This window comes from Uranotaenia lowii, chromosome 1 (assembly GCF_029784155.1).
Source record: "Uranotaenia lowii strain MFRU-FL chromosome 1, ASM2978415v1, whole genome shotgun sequence".
Classification (NCBI taxonomy): Eukaryota; Metazoa; Arthropoda; class Insecta; order Diptera; family Culicidae; genus Uranotaenia; species Uranotaenia lowii.
The window spans coordinates 121846129-121870221 of NC_073691.1; the positions used below are offsets into that span (position 1 = coordinate 121846129).

At 35.1% G+C, this 24093-nt stretch overlaps 1 protein-coding gene across 1 annotated transcript in view; it reads right to left on the minus strand.

Moving 5' to 3' along the window:
* The window catches only part of LOC129739534 (titin), a 513907-nt gene that overhangs the window by 157406 nt on the left and 332408 nt on the right, over positions 1-24093 (minus strand). Inside the window, exons 5-7 of the mRNA XM_055731016.1 lie at positions 3024-3134; positions 2385-2588; positions 2007-2158 (exon numbers count right to left, since the gene is read on the minus strand). Coding sequence (XP_055586991.1) covers positions 2007-2158; positions 2385-2588; positions 3024-3134 — 467 coding nt within the window. The remainder of the gene's footprint in view (positions 1-2006; positions 2159-2384; positions 2589-3023; positions 3135-24093) is intronic.

A 24093-nucleotide genomic window follows, 5' to 3' on the forward strand; every position in this document is an offset into this window, starting at 1 on the left:
TTCCTCTTTTCAAAACCAATCGTTTCTTTGATTCATCGGTTTAAAGTTCAAAGGAATTAATTTGCCTTTTTTGCTTGAATAAAAAAAAGGAATTTGCAATACCCAATATCGCCAGATTAAATTCCATGACAAGTGCTGTTTGGGAACAATTTAAGTTGAAATGTGTAAAGTCTATAACTTAAGTATCAGGCGAAACTTTTTGGAAATAATTTTGGTGAAAATATGAATTTTAATTCAAACTGCTTCGAAAGATGGGGATGGTGAATAAAAAGCTGTTTGAAAATGGTTAGTAAAAAATCTTTTCTTATGTTTTTTTATTTCTTTAGCTCTAAAAAAAACCATAAAAACCTAATTGGGAGCTGAAAGCGCTGCGTTAGGCAAAATATTCGGCAAATACTCCAAAAATTGTCCCGATATTAAAAACACTATAACAAAATTGAATAAATCTACTGAAACATACATATTATCAACATACAGTTATTCATTGAACAAGTTACAAAAATTGAATTTGAAAAGACCCGTTGAGTTTCAATTCTTTGGTTTAATATTGATAGAATTGAGCGGGACGACTCGAGTAAAGGGAGAGAAGGGAAATGTAAAGAAAACTAGGAAAAATGGAAAATGGACGCCAAATTGAACATGGTAAGACGAAGTTTACCGGGTCTGCTAGTTTTTCATATAAAATTTAACAAAAAATCTAATTTTGTGACGTGAATTCACTCATTCGCGCTGTTGTAACTCAGCTAGACTCCATCCGATTTCTATAAATTTTAGAGTTTTAGAATCGTCTTATCATTTTTTAAGAAAATCTCATTTTTGTATTTCAAAAAATGTCATAGTTTTCTCGTAAAATTAAAAAGTTCCCTTTTTTGTGACGTAAATTCATTCATTTGCGACTGTTTTTGTTCGTTTTTCAAACCAACTACATTGAATATAAACAAATTCTTTTTTCTACAAAATGAAGCCGTGTTTTTTGGCTTCAAAACATACTAAAAATATTTCCAAAAAAAATTCATCCGTATATTTAAATAAATGATTTTGTAAAAGTTATTAAAATATCCACTTTGTCCAACAAAAAAAATTGATTTTCAAAATCATCTAAAACATGTATAAAAACTCCTTTTTCTCTTTTTTCCGTTGGTTTTGAGTGATTTGAGTTATCAAAATTATAGACAATTTTTAGATTTTTTGATACGCGAACGGATAAAAATCACTTTTGAGCGATACAAACGCGTGGATTGTGTCTAGAGAAACATGAAAATCCAGATTTTTATGGATAACTTTAGTTTCCTTCGGCCGATTTCTTTTGAAAACGGGGTTTCTTAAAGCCCAAATTATGAAAAATATTTAATCCGAGTTAAAATAAAAAAGTTATTAGGCTTCAAAAATGGGGTAACTTTTTTAAGGGTGGTATTCACCAAGGTCTATGCTGCGACGAAATGTTTGTGCGCCCCGACTCATTTACAATGATGAATATCATCCTTAATAAGTTAACCCATTTTTGAAGTCTAATAACTTTTTTATTTGAACTCGAATCAAATTGCAGTCTTCGGGTGAAATATATTTCATAATTCGAGCTTTAAGAAAACTCGTTTCTTATCGGGCGTAGAAAACCAAAGTTATTGATGAAAAACTGGTTTTTCATGTTTTTTTCCGAACAAAATGTCTCAAAATCCCATACAAGCTTCAGGCTCGTTGAGCGACCCCTTCCCGTGATCCGATCTGGCCCAATTTTGGCATGAGATTTTACACTAGGCCTAGGATCAATTTTTGCCTGCAGCGCATAACATTTTACAGGTTTTGAATTTCCCATACAATTTCAGGGCAGTCTACTGCTTATTTTACTACTTTATCATTATAAAAAAAACTCGTAGTTAGTTGAAAGATTTTAATTTTTATCTTCTCTGAATCATTCTTCGTAAAAAATAATATTCACAACGAAAGTATTATTCCTTTTAATCATTAGTTTGATGAAGGATGTGTGAGAGAAAAATTGTCATACTCACATTTTTGCTGAGCCGTTTGATCTGGTGCGTCCCTTTCCACCAGGAAATGACTGCTTCCGGTCGGGAACCGGAACTCTTGCACTCGATGTCGTACCGTTTGGCGGCAGAAACGAACTTCTCTTTGACCAGAATGTGCACAGCGACTGGTTTCACTGTCGTAAAGTGACATAAGCGAAGATTCGGGTAAGGCATGGTGTGCATGTGGAGAAAAATGAAGGTTTGTTAGAATTAGCGCCTATCCGGATCAGCAAACAGCACAGCTCTAGCTTAAGCGCCCCAACTAACACTTCTATCTAGTTAGAAGCCGCGGCAGCGAAACGTCCACACAAATAATCGGGGGCCCAGTCAACTGTCCAGGACCTTACGGGTAATACTTACGATTTACGTCCAGCACTACGACTTTGCTGTTCGGAGGTGTCAGATTGGTGTTACTAGCGACGCACATCAATCTGGCATCCAAATGCTGCCGGCCAATGTTCGGATAGGACAAATGATTGACCGTTGTCCCATCGGGTCTGGTTTCGTACGACTCGTCTATGACCGTGTTGTCCAGATACCAGGTCACGTTCGGTCGAGGACGTCCTGGAAGGGCAGCAGAGGAAACAATATTCATCAAATAGAAATGTCCGCGCGTTTATCAGTTCTCTAGCCTAGCGCGCCATCAAAACGCCACCCCAGAAACGGGCAGTTCCAGTCGGAAACAGGACGCAAATTTGAATTGACCTTAGTGAAACAGCGTCCTTAGTGTCATAAAAATACACCTTTTTAATCATTTGTCAAATTCACATTCGTGCTATTTGTCAATAGATGTTTTATCTATTTTTTTGTTTTTTTCTTCTGTGTGAATTTTTAAGGAAAAACAACGATTTACGAGTGATTAATTCAATCAAAAATCTATCTAGTCTGCACAAATCATCAATTTGCGTAGCCCCAGTTTATCATGGAACAATTGGCAAATCACAGGAATTCTGAATGATCACACCCAGCAGCTCGGCAACTGATGGCCGGCAAACTCACCTCCTTTCACCTCGCAAACGAGCTGGATGTCGCTGCCTTCGCTGTACGGTTCCACCGTATTGGTCCTCTCCCGGCGCCTCGAGTCGTAGATAACGGGCCTATCCGGCGGAACTGCGGAGGAAGACACAAGGAAACATATCTATTTAGAATTGGAGTCCGAGGAACAGAACAGAATGTTTTGTGTGCCCGTCCCTCGAAGCGCTTCCCATCGAACATCGAGTGGTAGGTTACTCAATCGTTGCGTTGTTACTTAGCTGTCGGTTTGAAAGTTTTTAGGTTTTAAAATAGGAATTCACAGTTTTTGGAATTCTTATATTTTAAAAACAATATTGAATACTGATTAAAATGATTAAAAAAACAGCGATATTTTAACCTTAGAAAATCAGAATTTTTAAATATTAACAAATTATTTTCAAATGCATTAAATTAAAACATCCAAATTCATTACAGAGAACGAAAAATCATTTCAAACATGAATCTGCATAAATATATCTCATGATGAATCTGTTCAAGTTACAAGTTTGATTATTACTGGGACATAGGGGAGATAAGGGCATAGCGAGCACCCGGGGTATAATAAACACTCCTCTTTTCTACAAAAGTACGTATCTTCAGTAAAAAAAAATTTGTTTCGTACTACCTATAGTATTAATTTTTCACCAATAAAAAATATCCTTCTTTACAGAAATATTAAAAAATATCCAGCTCGGTTCTCAAGTGACAAAAATATTATAATTTTTGAGCACCACGGAATACGCTTTCATGACCTTTAAATCATCTTGATCTAAAATGTACGCACTGCAAAATGATTTACACATAGTTTCTCAATTTTCACCATCATTAAATTTTTAATTTTCCACTTTAATCAATTTTAAAACGAGTTTTTACATAAATTGGTTGACTCGGGGCGAACAGAGCTATATCAATCGGGGCACGATGAGCGTTTTCTGCCGTACAATCTAGCAGTGAATACACCTCGATTAAGTCAATTGAATAATAGAGCTACAGCTTGACTTATTTCATCTGACGATTTGGCATATTGGTAAGGTGTTTGAGAGGTAATCAATAGACTCGAGTTCGATTCCTGTTCGAGGTGATTTTTTTTTCAAATACCATTCATGCTATCCTATCGTGCCCCGATTAATGGTGCTTATACTGCCCCAGTGGGGGTTCTCATTATGCCCCTACATTGACTGATTTCCAGCTTTTGGCAAAAAAAAAATTAAAATGATTTTTCAAACGTTTTATTCGACCTTTTAAGGTTTCAGCCCGTTTCCGATTTTTTTAGTATCTGAACACAAAACAATGAAGTAAATAAAAAATTTCTACGGTTAAATTAGCGTCCTTCTTGAGGTGGCCATCATGCCTTTATCTCCCCCAGAGTTATATACACAATGCCCTAGCAATTCCTTTTGCTATTTCCGTGAGTAATTGGTGCTTCGATTAACGCGAATATTTTTGTTTTGAAGCGAGTATAAAGTAAACAATTCATTTCCATACCTATTTAGTTAAGCACGTGCACTAAAATGTGCCTTTCTGGAATTATAACTGAGTTAAAACTACTGAAGCAAATGCTAGTTTCTTATTCTGCAAGATTCCAGGATATAATATAAATATAATCTTAAGATTTTCTTAAATTTAAAAAATTTAAACTGATATTTGAATACCAAACCAACAAGGAGGTTGCGTTCTATGATTTCAACGAAATTTCGGATTTATAAACTTCTGGAGTCATCTATGTGGTACCGAAAACTGGAGTAAGTTTGATCAGCACAATTTCCACACAATCATCAATAACTTAGTCTAAAGTTTAAATATCTGAATATATTTTTATAAGTTTTAAAGCCTTTGGATTGAGTCTCAAATAGACAAAATAACGTATTTTTGGGAAATATTTGCTGTTTGTCAAGATGTAATTTGAAAATCTTTAAATATCTTTTTTTTGGAAGCTCGCAAACAAACACCTTTTCTAATGAAATAAAAGCAATTAGAAGCAATCGGAGTGTTTTTTTGTGAAAGTTTAGCTTTTTTTCTTGATTAATGTATAGATTTAGTGTTATTTTTTCTGGTGAGACATTTTCGAAGAGAAAGCCTGTATGGCGTATATGACGAGGAACCCTATCAAATGGTAAAACTTGTACCAAAAATGGGAACAGTGAAAGGGACTTATAAGTAGTATTTATTTAAAATTTCATTTGTTTTGTAGCAATAAAACATTCAGCGATATTTTTAATTTTTGTCCTTAAATTTTTGCAGCAACTTTGCCATCTTTTGATTAGAAATGTATTTGAAAGAAAATGTTAGAAAGCCGTTTGTTCTTCAATAATTGACGTTTTTAATGACGTTTTAAAGCCTTTTTTCTAACGGCTTCAAATTTATAATTAAAAAGAAGTTGGGATACGTTGAAAGCATGTAAAAGTAACTCTTTCCAAAATATTCAATAATGAATGAATGAATGAATGAATGAAAAATGTGATCAAAGGTAATCAAATTTTCGGTACATTTTATTAAATGAATTAATTTTTCATCGTTCGTAGAAACTTATTATTTTTCTACTGAATTTCTTCATGTTCATCTTATAACTAATGTGTCTTTCTTCCTGATTAGTTTTATAAGTATTGTGATGACTCTTCTTTTTTTGTTCACTTCGCTCACACGCCAGAGACAGAGGCCGAACGCGACTGTAGTCTCGCAAACTAGTTTATAGACTGACTCGGCCACACGCTTACATTTTCACGCTGAACTAATTAAACCCACACAGTGTCGTACACGATCAGAAATAAAACAATATTTCATACAATAAATCAATCAATCTAACTTTACACAGTAAATAATTAACCTGAATATGTATATATTTATTTTTTTTTCTAAAAATTCAATTAATTCCTACACTGTACTACCACACCACAAGTAAGTATTCTTTACACCATCAAAAAAATCTCGGAGAAGTGAAACATCACTATTTCTCATTATTAAAAACCACATTGATTGAAAAAAAGGTGATAATAATCCGTCTTACTTTTATTAAGTTCATATCTCAATATTCTATTACATTTTTTTTATCAATAACTCCTTCTTCAAATTTATTTTAACTATCGATGTTCATTTGCCTATCAATATTTATTTATTTGTTTAAGTAAACATCAATGTCTACCTCAGTTAGACTGTTTTTTTTTTTTAAGTCGATTAAAACTGGGAACAATAATTCTGACCAAAACTTCACATAATATAAACTTTCATAAATATACGGGGAAGGGCGGGTGTCGACTTGAATTATGCAGATAGGTACCTGAAGTCCTTCCAATAATTATTTTCTCAATATTCAGCCCATCGTAGATAAACAATCACGCTATAAAGTTATATACGTTAAACACAGTCTTCGTTTTAAGGTAGTACCGTAAAACGGGGTAATTGTGATCACCGGGGTAACTTTGACCAACAATAAATTTTTCCACATTATCATCAATTATTCAGTCTATAGTTTGAATTTTTCAAAATTGTTTCCTACGTTTGAAAGCCTGTTTATTAAGTTTTAAATAGGCAGTATCCGGTTTGTATTTGAATTTTTTTTCTGTAAGTAAAAATGTAATTACAAAATCTTAAAATATCCATTTTTTCCAAGGCTCGCAAACAAACTGCTCTCCGAATGATACCAAAAACCATTTAGAAGTAAACGGATTGTTGAATGTGAAAGAACAACTTTTTCTTTTCTTTGAATATGTATATATTAAAAGTGCTTTTCTTAAAGTCATGTAATGATAAATTTATTATATTTAAAAAATAAGGACATTTTCCAAGAGTAAGCCCGTATTGGAAAAATGGATGGAAATCCTATCAAATGGTTAACTTTGAAGAAAAAATGAAAATGGAAATTGTGGGAGGGCCTAGGAGAATGTGTGAAGGTAAAATTTCATTAGAATTTTGAAGCTAAAACTATTTTGCAATTGTTATAATTTTTGCCCCTAAATGTATGCAGCATCATTGTTCTTTTTCGATTATAAATTTATTTTTTTTTTTTGTTTCGATTATAGTCGTTTTACCATCTTTATGGCATTCGCGACTTTTTTCGCTTATAAATGTTTTTAGAAGAAAACGCTGAAAAGCAAGGTAAAATTGATAAACTAACGTTTGTAATTTTTATGAAAGGGGTTTTTTTATCCTATATGAGCAAGAAATCTCGATAAAACTGTCCCCAACAAAACCCCAAAGCATCAAATTCTGAAGAGAGACGAATTTGATTTTAAAATCTAGTAGTCTAATAAATTTCTGTAACCATGTTTTACGTTCATAGAAGTCGAGTACTGGTTTTAAAAATATGAAACATGCCACATTTCCCTTAACAGAAAAAATAATCGAAAAATATTGAAAAAAAAGTGATCAATCTTACCCCTGATTACGTTACCTTAAACACACGCATTGTGATTAAGCAATGTCACTGCTGCTATTAGAGTGTAGTCATTAAAGTGCATTAAAATTCGAGATTTAGTTTTCTTTTGTGATAAAAATATAGCCATACTAGCTGATTCGATACGAACTCCGTTTCGCTTTCAATTTAGTATATGTTAGAACAGTTTGAATGAATGTCAATTTACAGGCATTTTCCAGATGCAATTCCAAATGCACTTTTAAGCAAAAATTGCAAAAATGTTGAACACGTTATATGTACGCTCACTTTTTTGTCGTTTGCTACTAAATTTGAAATCAGGAATCAATTAACCGTGCCAAAACACCCCCGTTTGTGAATTTTCGTTTCGATGCGATAAAAACTCACGTATCTAATTATTGCAAAGCAAATTTGACAGTTAATAAACCCCCTTTTTCGTCGTTTGATACAAACATTGAAATCAGAAATCAATTGACCGTTCCGACCCCAATAAACCGTGTATAAATTTCGACCCAATAGTTGCAGATCGGTGGCCTCTTTTCCGAACATTGATCTCAGAAATCGATTGCCCTTCCTTGAAAACTCCCGTGTGCAAATTTTCAAACCAATTAATTGCATAATAACGTCAATATCGCAAAAAAACAGTGAATAGTTAATATGGACCTCTTCGGCCGACCTCTGACCAAAAATTGGATAATTGGAATCAATTGTTCGTCCTTGATAATTTCTATGTGCAATTTTCCATCTCAATCCGATGTATAACAACGTCAATATCACAAAAAAATGGAAAAGGTTTTATGGATGACCCCTTTTGCCGGTCCCTTACACAAAATTTGATACTTGTGATCGTTTGCACATCATTCAAAACTCACGTGTACCAATTTTCATCTGAATCCGATGTATAATAACGTCAGTTTTACAAAAATACTGAACAGTGAATATTGACGACCCCTTTGGCTGGCCCCTCACACAAAATTTGATACCGGCAATCGACCGCCCGGCTAAAACCATCCAAGCGCAAATTTTTAGCTCAATCCGATGTACACTAACGTCAATATCACAAAAATATTGAAAATGTCATATGGGCGACCCCTTTTGCCGACCCCTGACCAAAAATTCAATAACTGGAATCGATTTCCCATCTCTCAAAACCCCCATGTGCTAATTTTCATCACTATCCGACAAAAAATAACTTGAAAAACACGAAAACAATATTTGTCTTGTATGGATGACCCCCTTCAGAAAGGGTCAACCGAAATTCGGAAAACATTTTTCATCATTTCTGGTCCTAATGAGCATCCATGCCAAATTTCAGCTCTCTAGCTCTTAAGACGGCTGAGCCTACAGTGGACAAACAAACAAACAAACCCACAGAAATTGCTTTATATATATAGATTTAAAATGCACAAAACTTTGCATTTATCAAAAGAAATCAAGCTCTTTTTTTTCCAGCATGGGGAAGTCATCGGCTGGCTCAAGGGCTGGTAGAAAGCGTATTGCCGAAACTAATTCAGGTCCATCGCCCAAAAAAGTTGAAATTTCCAACTCATTCGATGTCCTTCATAACATCGGTGATGAGGAAATATTCATATTTAATTCTGATAAGAGTACTAAGAAACCTTCTTCTTCTTATACTCTTAAAAACGAAAAGATTCCACCAATAACGGTCACGATTCCTGACTTCAATGCCTTTCGAAAAGAAATCGTCACTTCCGTTAAGGATGTGAAGATTTCTTTTCAGATCGGTCGAAGGGGAACTGCTCGTATATTGGCGGAATCTTTTAATGATTTTCAAAAATTTTTAAATTATTTGAATAATAAAAAACATCAATTTTTTACTTACGACACTAGAAGTGATCGTCCTTTTAAAGTTGTACTTCGTGGTCTCACCGGCGATCAGACACCGGATGAGATCACAGCTGAATTAAATTCTTTGTTAGGTTTTTCTCCAATTCAAGTAATTCAAATGAGGAAAAGAACCAACACGAATAATACCAGTAGTGTTGGTTTTGCTCCTGAGCTTTATTTGATCCATTTTAAAAAGGATCAGGTCAATAATTTGCAAATTTTGGAAAAGGCTCGTCTTATGTTTCATTGTCGAGTAAAATTTGAACCTTTTCGTAAATCCCATACCAATTTTTTACAAAATATTACGCAATGTCGTCGTTGTCAAGCTTTTTGTCATGGCACTAAAAATTGTAGAATGAATGCCAGATGCATGTTTTGCGGCTCATTCGATCATGAAAAATCTAAATGCCTTTTTGGTGGTGATAAGCCAAAAACAGAATTTTTTAAGTGTGCGAATTGCGCAGGTAATCATTCCTCGAATTCTCTAGAATGTCCCGTTAGGGCAAAAATTGTTGCTTCTAGGAAAAATCCCAAAGTTTCCAGAAAAGTTTCTTCTCCTCCTTCCTCTTTTTCGTCTTCACACGTCAGACCGGCAAACAACTTGCCTGTTCGCAGTCAGCCTCGGCCTACATTGGAATCACGGCTGGGTAATACCCGAAGTGATTTTAATGTTACCTGGGCTGATTCTGCGCCACAAACTCGTTGTTTATCGTTCTCAGAGGTGGTTGAAAATGGGTTGCCCTCTTCAGGTTTAACTAATAAAAATGGGAAAAAACCAAGTCTCAACGTTCACGCGAAGGCTTGGGAAAATCCCCGAAATTCAAATACTTTTTCTTCTCCTTCATTTTCTGATCCTAACAATTTTGTTGATTTGGGTGAGATTACTGAGGAAAAATTAAAATTTTTGCATCAAAATTTAATGGAAATGATGCAACTTATGTTGAAAGCAAATTCAATGTTTGAAGCTTTCCAAACTTCTTTTAATTATGCTAACAAAATTATTATGACTTTACGATTCCCTCATGGATCCAAATAGATGTTTAAATATTATGAATTGGAACGCTAGATCTTTGCTGGCTAACCAAGATGAATTCTTTTTATTTTTGAAAACTCAAAACATACATATTGCTGCCATCACTGAAACTTTTTTAAAGCCAGACAATAACTTGAAAAGCAATGCTTTCTTTAAAATTTTACGAAATGATCGACTTGATCGACAAGGTGGGGGTGTAGCTATTGTCATCAATAGTCGTCTCAAATTTAGACTTCTTCCTTCTTTCAATACAAAAGTCTTAGAAACAATTGGAATTGAATTAGAAACTTCTATGGGAAAAATTATAATTGTTGCCGCATATTTGCCTTTTCAATGCAGCGGCGAACAGAAAAATTTTTTGAAGGGAGATTTGCAAAAACTCACCAGAAATAAATCTAAATTTTTTATTATTGGTGACTTTAATGCAAAACACCGATCTTGGAATAATATTTCATCAAATTCTAATGGGAATATTTTGTTTAATGATTGCTCTGCAGGTTATTATACTGTTGAATATCCTAAAGGGCATACTTGTTTTTCTTCAATTAGAAATCCCTCCACAATTGATTTGGTTCTAACGGATTTAGGCGAGCATTGTAGTCAATTAGTTACTCATGCGGACCTCGATACAGACCACCTTCCAGTAACATTTTCTTTATCCCAAAGTCCCATTGAAAACCCTTTAAAATCAACTTTTAACTTTCAAAAGGCTAACTGGGAGCGATATATGAATTTTATTGAACGTAATTTAGATGTAAACGTTCCACTGAATTCAATAGAAGATATTGATTTGGCTGTAGAAAATTTGACAACTGCAATAGTCAATGCTAAAGCCGCTTCAATACCTAAAGTTAAACATAAATTCAATCAACCTTTGATCGATGATGATCTTCAGTTTTTGATACGACTGAAAAACATTCGTCGACGCCAATATCAACGTACTAGGGATCCTTATTTGAAATTAATTTATTGCGACCTTCAAAAAGAGATCAAACGTCGTTTAAATTTCATTCGTAATGAAAATTTTGCCAAAGCAGTAGAGGATATAAAACCCTACTCAAAGCCATTTTGGAAATTAACTAAAATTTTGAAAAAGCCTCAGAAGCCAATTCCTACTTTGAAAGATGGGGATAAACTTCTTTTAACTAATTCAGAAAAGGCTCAAAAATTAGCCCAACAATTTGAGTCTGCTCATGAATTTAATTTAAACGTTGTAAGTCCAATTGATGCTCAAATTTCCCTAGAATTTGATGATATTCTTTCTAAGCAAAATGTGTTTGAAAGTTCTTGTGAGACAAATATTGATGAACTTAAATTGATTTTCAAAAAATTTAAAAATATGAAAGCTCCAGGGGAAGATGGGATTTTCTATATTCTTATTAAAAAGTTGCCTGAAAGCACTTTAAATTTTTTAGTTAAAATCTTCAACAAATGTTTTCATTTGGCTTATTTTCCCAATAAATGGAAAAATGCCAAAGTAACTCCAATTTTGAAACCTGGAAAAAGTGCTTCAGAGCCTTCAAGTTATCGACCAATTAGTTTGCTTCCTTCTTCAAGTAAACTATTTGAGAGAGTTATTTTGAATAGAATGATGATTCACATTAATCAGAATTCTATTTTCCCTGATGAACAATTTGGTTTTCGTCATGGACATTCTACTACACATCAACTTTTGAGTGTAACTAATATGATTAACGCTAGCAAATCTGAAGGTTATTCAACTGGTGTTGCTCTTCTTGATATTGAAAAAGCTTTTGACAGTGTTTGGCACAAAGGTTTAGTAGCTAAATTAGCTCGATTTGATTTTCCTGTATATCTCACCAAAATTATTCAAAATTATTTGACTAGCCGAACCTTACAAGTAAGCTATCAAAATTCATGCTCTGAAAGGACACCCATTAGAGCTGGTGTCCCTCAGGGTAGTATACTTGGGCCAATTTTATACAATATTTTTACTTCTGATCTACCTGATGTACCAGAAGGAAAAGGTAGAAGATTATTTGCTGATGATACTTTGCTTTCAGCAAAAGGTCGAAATTTACGGGTGGTACGCAGTAGATTGCAACAAAATTTAAATTCCTTTTTGAATTACTTGAAAATGTGGAAAATTTCTCCTAACGCTTCCAAAACTCAACTTATTTTATTTCCCCATAAGCCAAGAGCAAATTTTTTAAAACCTAATGAAAATCATTCCATAACTTTTAATGGGGTTTCATTAGAATGGTCTGATCACGTGAAGTACTTGGGACTTACACTTGATCGGAATCTTACTTTTAAAAATCACATTGAAGATATTCAATCTAAATGTAATAAATACACTAAATCTCTTTATTCTCTCATCAACAGGAAATCCCGGTTGTGTCTGCGAAATAAGATGCTCATCTACAAACAAGTTTTCCGACCAGCGATCATGTATGCAGTTCCGATTTGGTCTAGTTGCTGCGCGACGAGGAAGAAAGTCATCCAGAGGATTCAGAACAAGGTTCTGAAAATGATTTTACGGCTTCCACCTTGGCACAGCACCGAAGATCTTCATCGGATTGCAGGCATTGAATCTATCGAAGAGATGGCCAACAAAATCATCTCCAACTTCAGAGGCAAATCGATGCAGTCTTCCATCGCAGAGATTCGTTCTCTTTATGTTTAGTTTAATTTTAAGATAGTGTTTAGTTTTAAGTATAAAATATTTTTGCTATTACAGGATGTTCTCCTACATTAAAAACTTGATTGCGCTCAGCAAATTTAAATCTTATAAATAAATTTTTATAATCTAGTTACTTATAGGGCTATGAACAGTTCATTATTGAGCTGAACACCTAGTTTAATGCAATAATGTAATATAAGTGTAATCATGATTTGATACAAATAAAGACATATTAAAAAAAAAAAATAAAATAAAAAGAAATCAAGCACCTCATCCTTAAGTTTTGCCTAGAAAACATGTGGTTTTCACTCGCTAAAGGAACGAAATCCAAAGCAGTATTGCAAGCCTATAATTAATTTCGATGTAGTATGTATAATTTTATTTCAAATATTGAAAAAATCATGATACTTTTAAATCGCTAAATATCACACCAGGTTTGGAAAACCTTACCATAATGATGATCCAGTTATGAAGCATGAGCTTGAGCTTACTATCAACTACGGTCTATCGCATCCCCTCCTAGCCAATGGCATGATGGTTCCAGATAATCAACATTGCACAATGAACCAAATGAAAGGTGCTAGGAACAAGCAACACAACCTGTAACACTGTACAATTTTGAGAATCTCAACAATTAATATGAACTCATAGCGACGCCGGCCCAGTCCGTGTAGTCGATAGTTGGAAAGGGAGTGCAGCCCATGTGTTGATTTGTTTTACGGAGACCGGCTATACGACATCCCACCACAAATTAAGATTCAAGCTTTTTTCTTCAGATTTGAGCTTTCATCTCCTATGCTCTCGAAGCAAAAAAAAAACTTAAATCTGAGGAAAAAACCTGAAAAACGAGATTCACCAAGACTTATTTAAAAGATGTTCGTCACACGATACATAGACAATGGATCTGTATAAAAACGAAAGGGGCCTGTACATACAAAATTACATTTGCCGACACTTTTGTGACACTATTGAATAACAAATTTAAAATTATCAATTAAAGCCATTTTCAGTTCTGTCCAATCCTGAGATTGCACCTTTTCCGTCTGTTTCGAATACATTTATGCTAATTAACCATTATACAACTACATACATTCAGGGGTAAAAAAGATGAAAAGATTCCTCAACATTTAACTACAGTTGACAAATCAATTTTGAAATCGAATAGTTAAGTTGAAGAACGTTAACAAAAACGTCCCTCCATACAGACAGCGTTCATGCTAAGGTTGATTGAACACATCCCCGGCTACAATTAACCATAATTTTTCATGTAGTAGCAACGCCTCCAAGTGGTAATTGCTGGCGGGCGTCAAGTGTACACATTTTCCAACAGTCATGAATAGCAAATATGGATGTGAACGTACTCATTTCTCTCCAGAATTTTATTTCCATCAGTGTGTATGGGGCTGTGTGGGAAACCATATGGAGCATTCATGGTCGAGAATGAAGAGGGACGAAGAAGCTTAGCACCCTCTCATCGCTCTGACTACTCTCAGGGGCCCTTGGCTTCACTCCAGTGCGGAGGCACAATCGTTTCGAGTCCCATTCACATCATCTATTTGGGATTCATTCCTAGGAGTCAGATATGAAGGAAGGTTTGAAGGGATGAGTTGCTGCTGACTTTCGAGTGCGACATCTCCTGGCGGCCGAGGAATGATTCGAGATGGGCTGGCGGAGGGTTCGGAATTTTGCCACCGTTTCCGTACCCGTATTCGGTGCGCGGTAATTATCTGCACGAGGAGGACACTCGCCCGGAAGTGCATAGACTGCAATTACAAAAAAAGCCTTTTTCACATCCGTGCAGCAATGTACCATCATGTAATATTAGAACGCTTACAGGGAGATCACGTAATGGTGCATTAGTGTTACCTCTTATCAGTAACAGAAGGTGGAATAATTTTTGGAAAATAGCATGAAATTCAGAATAGACATAACTTATCCCTAGTAGTAGATGATCTAATTGAGCACTTACGGATAAATTTCCAGGAAAACCTAAATCATGGTCGTGAGATTTTATCAAGTGATCAGTCTATCCCAATAATGGCAACCTTTTGTACACTACTGGTAACTCTTTTTATTGGAATCGTTCGAAATCAGTGAATAACTACACAGAAAGAAAAATGTAATCCTACATTGCATGTTTTCACATTATCGCCACAAATAATATGAAAAAGAGTATAGCTTCTTAGCCTTTTGAAGGAACTTTACATTTTACCGCATGGGAAATCCAGCATCAACGTCAGTTTGCCAATTCTGTTTTGTTTTCGTTCCTATTGGATTCCCGACGCAGGCGAACTGCATCAATTTCTTGTTCAATCTGGTCGTGTGCGCTAATTTGAGACAAACAGAGGTAAGAAATATCATTAAACAATACCATATTTTCAAACTAACAACTTTCCTTGGCAGGAAATCGATGGTGTATGCTGCGATGGAGCTGAATGTGAAATCATCGCCCCAGACTTTGCTTCCGTCGCCGGGAGCATCGGGTGAAAGAAAATGTATCGATAATTATAATTATTTGATTCCTACTTCAAAGTGATCGGTTCAAGTGTTCATCTTCAAATAGTGAGTTTAAAAACGTGAAATAAATCTTTTCCTCTGAACAAATCCAATTTTTTTTAAAAAAGTAAAGTATTCCCTGACAAAAAAGATCAAAATAATGTAAACCTACAGTAAACAACAGCATGGAATGCACATGAAAATTTACATGAAATATGCGGTTTCTTCGCACGTAAATAGCCGATTCCCTTCTACCCATGTTGTTGCATGTAAATCTACGTGGATTTTTCTAACTGTGAAAGGTCGATATTGTCAATGCAGTTGAAATCCGAAGTTTTCGTGCCAACCAGCGACGATAAAAAAAAATCATCAAATAGGTATCTCGACAATCGGCAACCCTTTCTTTCGTTTGGTTCCGACTCTTGGAAGATGTTTGATAAATGTCTAGTCAACATGAAATTTCGTCAGTGATTTCGCCGCCGCTTATGTTGACGAAAACTCCGGTTTGGGGATTCAGCGACAATATTTCTGAAAAAAAATTTGTCAGATGGCAGGCGTTTGATTGGGTTTTGATTTGACAGAGCAGCGAGGAGCATCTGCGTTTCCGTAAAAAAAAAGAAAACTAGAACACGATGCGGAATTCAAGGTGACGAAGTTCCATAATGAGAGGCTATGATGTGCCGTTCCACAGTTCAGTTAAGTTATGTTGAAGTAAACTGTCACTGAATTAGATTCTTTAACAAACTACATGAGCGTTTCATTCATCTGATTGGAACTTCAACCATTAGATCCGATAAGTCCATCAAACATTTTCGTTCGTGCAGTTTTGTTCAGGTCTTATTTCGATATTCCAATGCCATGCCCCGTGCCGTTCAGACTAGTCAATAATTTTGTTCTCCCCATCGACCAAAATGTCCTCGGGCCGGGGGGAAACAAAAGTAAAACGTGTCCTGATTCTCAAAAAACGAAACAACTAGAGATCTCCCAATTCAAGAATAGCTGCTACCTATCTGTTTTGAGATGTCTGATGGAAGCTTGCCTTCTCTGTGCTTTGACTAGGCTAGGAAAGGGACGATAAAGGTGAATCCAAATCGCTTCAAGCTCATCCGATTCTCAGATAAACAAGATTCAGGAAGACGTCTCGGAGCCGGGTTGCGGTAAATATCTTCATTTGGGGGATAAATGCAATTGTATGTAATAGTTCGCTTCGGTGAGCACACACGGGCTATTGCGGAAACTGAAGTTTGTTATCGAGTTCTGTGCCACTTACTTCCATCCTTCCTTCCCTTTTTTCCACATCGGGGCCCAATTTCTCGACTCGAGAAACTATAGCAAACGTGCCCTGCTTGTACGATTTCGATTGAGACGCCGAACTGTGAAAGATTGATGAAGATGGTATTACACAGGTGTACTTTCTGGGCTATCTTACGGAACAGCAAAATCACAAAGGTAAACCGGAAGTTGCTTGGGACGGCACGGTGTCGGTGTCTGTGTAAATTCAGCACTGGATTGCGGGTGGGTTTGTATTAGTTGTTTGTCTTGACATAATCCAAATTCTACCATCCACAGTTTGACTGTGGGAAAGTTTTGAAAGTGTTGCCAAACCACGATACAATAGCAGAAAATCTGGAGGTTATAAAAGTTATCTCGTGATACACCTGAGCCTGAATTTATTCTGATGATAACACCTTGTGGATGACAATTTAACAAAACACTCGTTAAATTTTGTCGTTTATACAGTTGAACTCCGTTTATCCGGGCTCCGGTTGTCCGAGCTTCCGCTTAATCCAAGACACCATTTTAAAACCAATTCCATGTTAAGTTTTGTTTTAGCACCGCGATATTTTGTTATGTTAATAAATCGACGTTTTCTGCGATTTTCAATTTTAACTTTGAAACTTTGAAGTTCCATTACAGATTTAAAGTGCCTTCTATTCGGCACACATGGAATCTTTTAATCAGCAAAAACAAAACAAAAACTCTCCTCTCTTACTTCGGTCACCACCAGCCCATGTAGTGCTGCCAGTTTCTCGGCATCCATCTTTATTCCTCCCATCATATCAATTCATCAGACTGATCTGACTTAATTGCTTTGTTTTTGACGCACACCAATTCTGCTACACATTTGTTTTATTTTCTTAGCCAGGCAATCAAACAACCTAATAAAAAAAATTCGTCCTGATACCAGTTATGACCGCGACCCTTCGAGATAACAGCCAAACATGCTGCCACGAGTTCATGCCTAGATGTTGCCATACCTGTAGCTAAAATTCAAAATGTTAATAAACTTTTCTAGAATGTTAAAAAGTTATAAACCGGTATTAACTTTTAACCATTTAATTACACAAGTTCTTGAGATTATCTTGAAATTTGATTCATGAGTTGCTTCAACTGACTTTCAATTTGAGATAAATTTTGTGGTTTTAAATACAGTGCGACGATTTTTTTTAGAAAAAAAGCTAGTTTAGCTTTTGGTTGTTCTGAGTTGAAATTTTATTATAAATTATACATTTCAACAATTTCCAAGCTACAAAAAATGGTGACATGTCTCAAAACAGGCTATTTGATGAGCTTTATGGAATTCATGGACTTGAAGTTTTTTTGAGACCCAATTTGTAACTTCAATACTGAGTGATGCGATCGAAGTGTTACAAAAAGGCTATTTGAGGAACATTTTGTAACCTTTGTTCAGCGAAATTCGAACTTTGTTGGCACCCGGTTAAGTATGTAGATATGGGACTTTTGGTTGTTTGGAAATGGTAAAACTCCTGAGAATTTCCAGTACTTGGTCAACTACAGTAAATAAATCAATGTTATAGCTTTATACAAAAAAAGCTCTTGCGCACTATCGTACACATCTTTCTAATACATACTGTCATAATAGACTGAGTCGATTTGGAATCATTTTTTAATTTCTCAACTCTGGGGTCTAAAATGCTTTGTTTTGGTCCAAAACTCATCCATTTTTTTTGCAGAATTTTTAAGTAACGTTTACATGAGTAAATTTGAACTTTTTGGTTTGTATGGGAAAATTGAATATTTTGTACTAAAAAAAAATCATCATTTTTGTTTCTTCTGTGCAACCGAGCCCGCTAATTGTTTCTATGCCAATTTATAAATTCTTCAAAGGAAATTTTGCGCTGAACGACATTGTCGAAGACTGTAAATTCGTATCTTATTAGACAAAACAGTTATTAGCTGTTTAACAGGGGTATGTCTTTTGGCATTGATAAACAATAAATTCAATTGACACCACTGCTTGTGCCCCGCGAAGTACTGCATGAGAAGTAGTCATGCAATACCGCACAAGGCACCCAACAGTGGTGTCTATTGAATTTATTGTTTATCAATGCCAATAGTCATACCCCTGTTAAACAGCTAATAACTTTTTTGTCTAATAAGATACGAATTTACGATCTTCGACAAAGCTGTTCAGCGGAAAATTTCCAATTAGCGGACTTGGTTTTACAGAAGAAACAAAAATGATGATGTTTTTTGAGTACAAAATATTCAAGTTTCCCATACAAGCAAAAAGGCCAAATTTACTCATGAAAACGTTACTTAAAAATTCTGCAAAAAAATCACGGATGAGTTTTGGACCAAAACGAAGCCTTTTAGACCCCAGGGTTAGAGAAATTCAAAAATGACCCCATATCGACTCAGTCTACTGTAATAAACCGATCGAAAATACTTTCTGATGCTATTCGCTAATTATGATCCGGTTCGAAGGACCATGTATTAAATCGCCCATAATGGCATGGTTCGATAGCATCAGACCTTTCTTTGATAAAATAATAAAACCGCACTCATTCAAGCAACATTACAACTTAGGGGACTGAATAAATTTCAATAGCTTAACTAAATTACACTTCGACAATATACTTGTTCTCTTTGGACCTCCGACTATGGTCATTCTGGACTCTGACTTGGCCACTCGGGCCTCTGACTTATACTGTGATAATCTGTCTCCGATAGAGGTTGGTTGGGAAAAGAGATCGTTCTTGGCTCGATGCATCGGATAAACTTTTTCGTGCTCGAGGTAAACCTATGATTTTTATATCGCCGTTAAGGCGCGCAGCATCGCCGTGATACGACTGGGCTTTCTTTATGTAAGGGTGGTTAAAAAAGGCTCGTTCGTTCCAGGTTTTCTTGACCTTATACAAACTTTTTCTTGCTCGTCAAATTCTTTCGAACCGTATATTGCACATTCATGTACACATCAAATCTAAATTTCACCGCACACTCGTGGCGAGCGAAAATGCGAGATATCTCGAATTTGGACCACAATGTAATAACATTCGTATGAAATTACATTTCAATATTTCTTGGTACATGATACAAAAAAAACTATTTCCAGAAGGTATATTGGGTATACAACAACTAAAGTGAATAATAAGATAGTTTTTTATACACGTTGAGCAGTCAGTTTGTTGATAAATATTTCTTAAAGCTAATTTCATTTAGAAATGGGACACTTTTTTGTACATGAATACGTTGCTTGCAAATTACAAGTTGTAATAGGACATGCAAAATTTCATAGCGTTGTGTTGATTGGAGTACAGTCCTACATATATTTTTATTTTTCAAAATTTTGAATTCACGCGTTTTTGAAATATTGGCGATACAGGAGAAGAAACTTAAAAAAAATGTGAACACTTTCCTTCAAAATCCTTCATTATCAAAAAAAAGTATGAAGATACTGTAAAAATGTCAGACTACAGTTTACATTTGTGATAAGTTTTGTAAAACACATCATGATTGGCAAGAATCTGCTCCTGTTTTCGATGAGGAAGCCAGAGTTGTCATGACAAATATAGGTACTCTTGTTTCAGCTGGTCTTAAATGACTATTCACATTTGTAAAGTTCGCTTTTCACGGTCTCAATTAACCGATTTTACATTTACATTTACATTTGTTTGTATCTCAAAATTATCATGTAATGTTTTTTTTTTCAAATCCGGCAGTTCATATTCCAGTGTATTCGTGTTTTAGTAGAGCAAAAATAAATTAGTCCAGTTAATTTAGTATTTTTTTATTTTTGTAGGAGTATTAATACATCTAAGATTGAAAATTTGAATTTTTAAGGAATAATAATTGTTATTGAAAATATTCGAAACTTTCTTGTGTACAATTCAAAACGTCTTAAAGGTATCTTGACTTTTTTCTGTACTGCAAGTTAATCTGAAGAATCTTCATAAATTATTTCTCTTTATTAAAAAACAATAAACAATAAACACTGCTCTCAAGTAGCAAAGAAATGTCACCCATCCTGCGTATCGGGAAAACCGTGCTGACAAGTACCGTCAACTGGGGCAACATGCAACACTTTTCAACTTCAATGGCTTCTAAAAAACTCACATCCTCTGATAATAAAACCCTTTATACGCCAAAAGTTTTAAGGTTAGTGGGACATAAAACTGGCATAGTCAGGAAAATTACTGGTTTCTTCAGTTTTTTTTTTTAACAAACAAATTTCACTATATTTATAAAAAGGGGTAACTTGCAACAAACTTTGGATTTAATGAAAAATCTTATGAAAACGTAAAATTTTTGATAAATTTTTGATGCCATGAAAAAATTTAAATTTCGGTCGAACAAATAGTATAAAGGTTGATAAGGTCAAAATTTGGTAAATATCAACTTGACGTATTTCCTTTAAGTTTGCATTTAAAAAACCTGAACACCCCTTATTTTGAAAGGACAAGAACCCTCCCAACACGCCAGAGCTCCGCCCAATTGAGAAATACTGGGCTATTGTCAAGCGGAATCTAAAGAAGACCAAAAAAACTGCTAAGGACGAGCAGCAGTTCAAGGCAAACTGGCTTTCTGCGGCAAAGAAGGTGGACAAGGTATAAACGAATTCACCGATTTACACGCGTTTTCCCTTGACCAAATTTTGACAACAACAAATCTTGACTATAGTTTCCTAAAGTTTTTTTTTTTATTTTTATACGGGAGAAAAGTTTAATTAGAATTATTTACTGTCGCAGGTGAAATTTAAATTCCGGTCGAACAAATAAGAAACACAGTCAATTTTCGTTACTAGCTTAATGATTGTTTATTCAAAATAGCAACCCTTTTCTTAATCCTCTAAGGTTGCTTTCCATTGGAAATGTGTGAAAAGTGTGAATACAAAGCAAATCAAAAGCTATCTGAAATCTCTAGAATAACCAAAGCTTAATCCGAAATCTCTGACGATCAATCGTTAAAAAGCTGTTAATTCCGAGAAAAAATAAATGCGACCGTCTTTTTTATGGCCCGAAAAGAAATCAACCAAAATTGTACCGAAGCTGAAGCTATCCCGGTTTGGATGCTACCACTGCCAGCAGAATAGATAGTTTGGTATCTGTAACAGAAACGAAAGGCGGCGGCTGAGGGCGCGTCATCGAGCATTCAACCAATAGATTCGAAATCGGTAACCGGAGGAACGACTCCGACGATCTCCAAGAATGATTTCGATTCTCTGATTTGGGCCAAAACGGGACGAAATAGATTAAATTGGACATGCTTCTCTCTCGCTTTTTCCCTGGAATCCTATAATCAAAGATGAAACTGTCGTTCTCTTCGCACGGAGCCAGCAGCTTTGGTACGATACTACCAGGTACAGTTGATAGAGAAAGGACAGGTGGAATGACTTTTTGCATCATCATCGTAAAACTGTCTTATCGAGATCCGTTCAGGGAGCTGCTTTCACTGACTTGGTATTGCACCAGAACGCGTTGAGCTGCCTGACATTTTACACCGTGACAGAGTTTGGATTTACTGCATGGGAATAGGATCAATTTGATTAAGCTGAATGGAAGTTTCGTTTTCTACCGAACGTGATTTTTCCAGGTAGATTTGATTTTGATCTTTGCAAGGATACGAAATATGAATCGAATCTGTGCTGATTTTCTAATGGCTATTATTAGTTTGTGGTTTGGATGCTAACTTGCCAATGTACACCCATAGAAGAGGTTGCAAAAATTCGGTGCTTAAGCAAGGCCGGAATAACACTCATCCGCATCAGATTTCATTACCCTAATCAGCACCAGGAGTGTCAATTTGACACTACAAGCTAAAATCATTATAACTTTTGACGTGGTTAACCGATCTAAACAAAACTTATATCACTAGAAACCTTGTTCATAATGCTGGTAAAGTGTCAAAAATAAAACCTAAAAAAAAAAAAAAAGAAACCTTGTAATGTCAGTAAAATATTTCGGCATTATTTCGGCTCTCGGCTTTGCTCTGTCCCCAAATCACCACCCACCGTACCTACTCGGAAAGCAAACAAACACGTTTTGCTGGACGTGCTGCTTGTAGTTCTAGAAATTCAGGAATGATTTTACGTTTATAATTTTCATATTTTTGTGAAATCTCACAGCGTGAGTTGTTGTACCTCACTAGAATGTAAATTAAATTTGCTTTCCAATGAATATACTTTTGATTGGTCCAAACAAAGTAAAAGCACTGAAAATCCGGGTACAATCTGACGGTGGACCACAAAAACAAATGATATTTAAATTTGTAAAAAAGTCGCGCAAAGTAGTCAACTTTGAAAAATTCCAGTAAATTTTTCAATTTTTGTTGCATGTAAAATCTAAAGACAGCAAAATTTTAGAATTTTAATAGATTTTGTATTCATATTTTTTCAAAAACTCTACCATCACTTAAACAGTATTTACAAGCAATCGAATGAAAAGTAGGTTTTTCAGACCACTCTTTTCAACTTTTTGCTACCATTTCATTAAAAAAAATTTAAAAAAATATTTCTTGGCTTCATGATGTAGACATTAACTTCAGGTTTCATATGCAAAAGACAAATATTTTTTTGGACCTGTAGTATATGAACTACAGCAGTTTTCCTGAGGCATGTTTTTTCTGTTTTTTTTTTCTTTCATGCTGAATAACGAGAAAATTAGAAGCTTTAGCTATATATAATATTCTAAACATATTTTACTGACATTACAAGGTTACTATTAATATAAGTTTTATATGAAATTCATAATAATTCAAATGACTTAGAAAGATTTTACTTTTGGAGTGTGAAATTGACACTCTAAGTCGGAAAAGGGAGTTTTTTTGTCCAGGCTTCCAGGGTTCGTCCATAAAAAAAAGTAAAGATACAATATTAAAGAACTTTTGAATTCATTTAGGGTCCCCTAGAAATTTTTGTATTTTGAAGCTTCTGAAAGAAGTTACAAGCCTTCAAACTTGCAATAGTGTCAAAATGACATTCTAAAGCGGATGAGGGTTAAGAGGGGGGGGGGCAAAGGGGGCAATTGCCCCGGTCCCCCGGTTCAGGGGGGTTCTCCGAGGAAAAAAAAGTTTTAACTTTATTACTACTTCTCTGTGATACTATTGAAATTTCTAAAAATCTAAGAAATCAAACTAGATAATCGGAATGAAAACTTGAAATATAACAACTAAAGCCCCCCCCCCCCTCCAAAATAATATATAGAATATTTTTTCTCTTACATAAGTTAAGGAGACCCCCTGGAGTAAGCAGTGAATGATTTTTCCCGCATTTTGTGGGCTGAGAATATCAAAATCTTGGTATTGAATTTCAACATTTTCTACCCAAAATCTGGAAAAAAATATAAGAAGAATGTGAAACCTTAAATTTTTATTTTTTTTTTAAATCGAAACATGTCGATCAGGATATTCTGTTTAGAACAGGTAA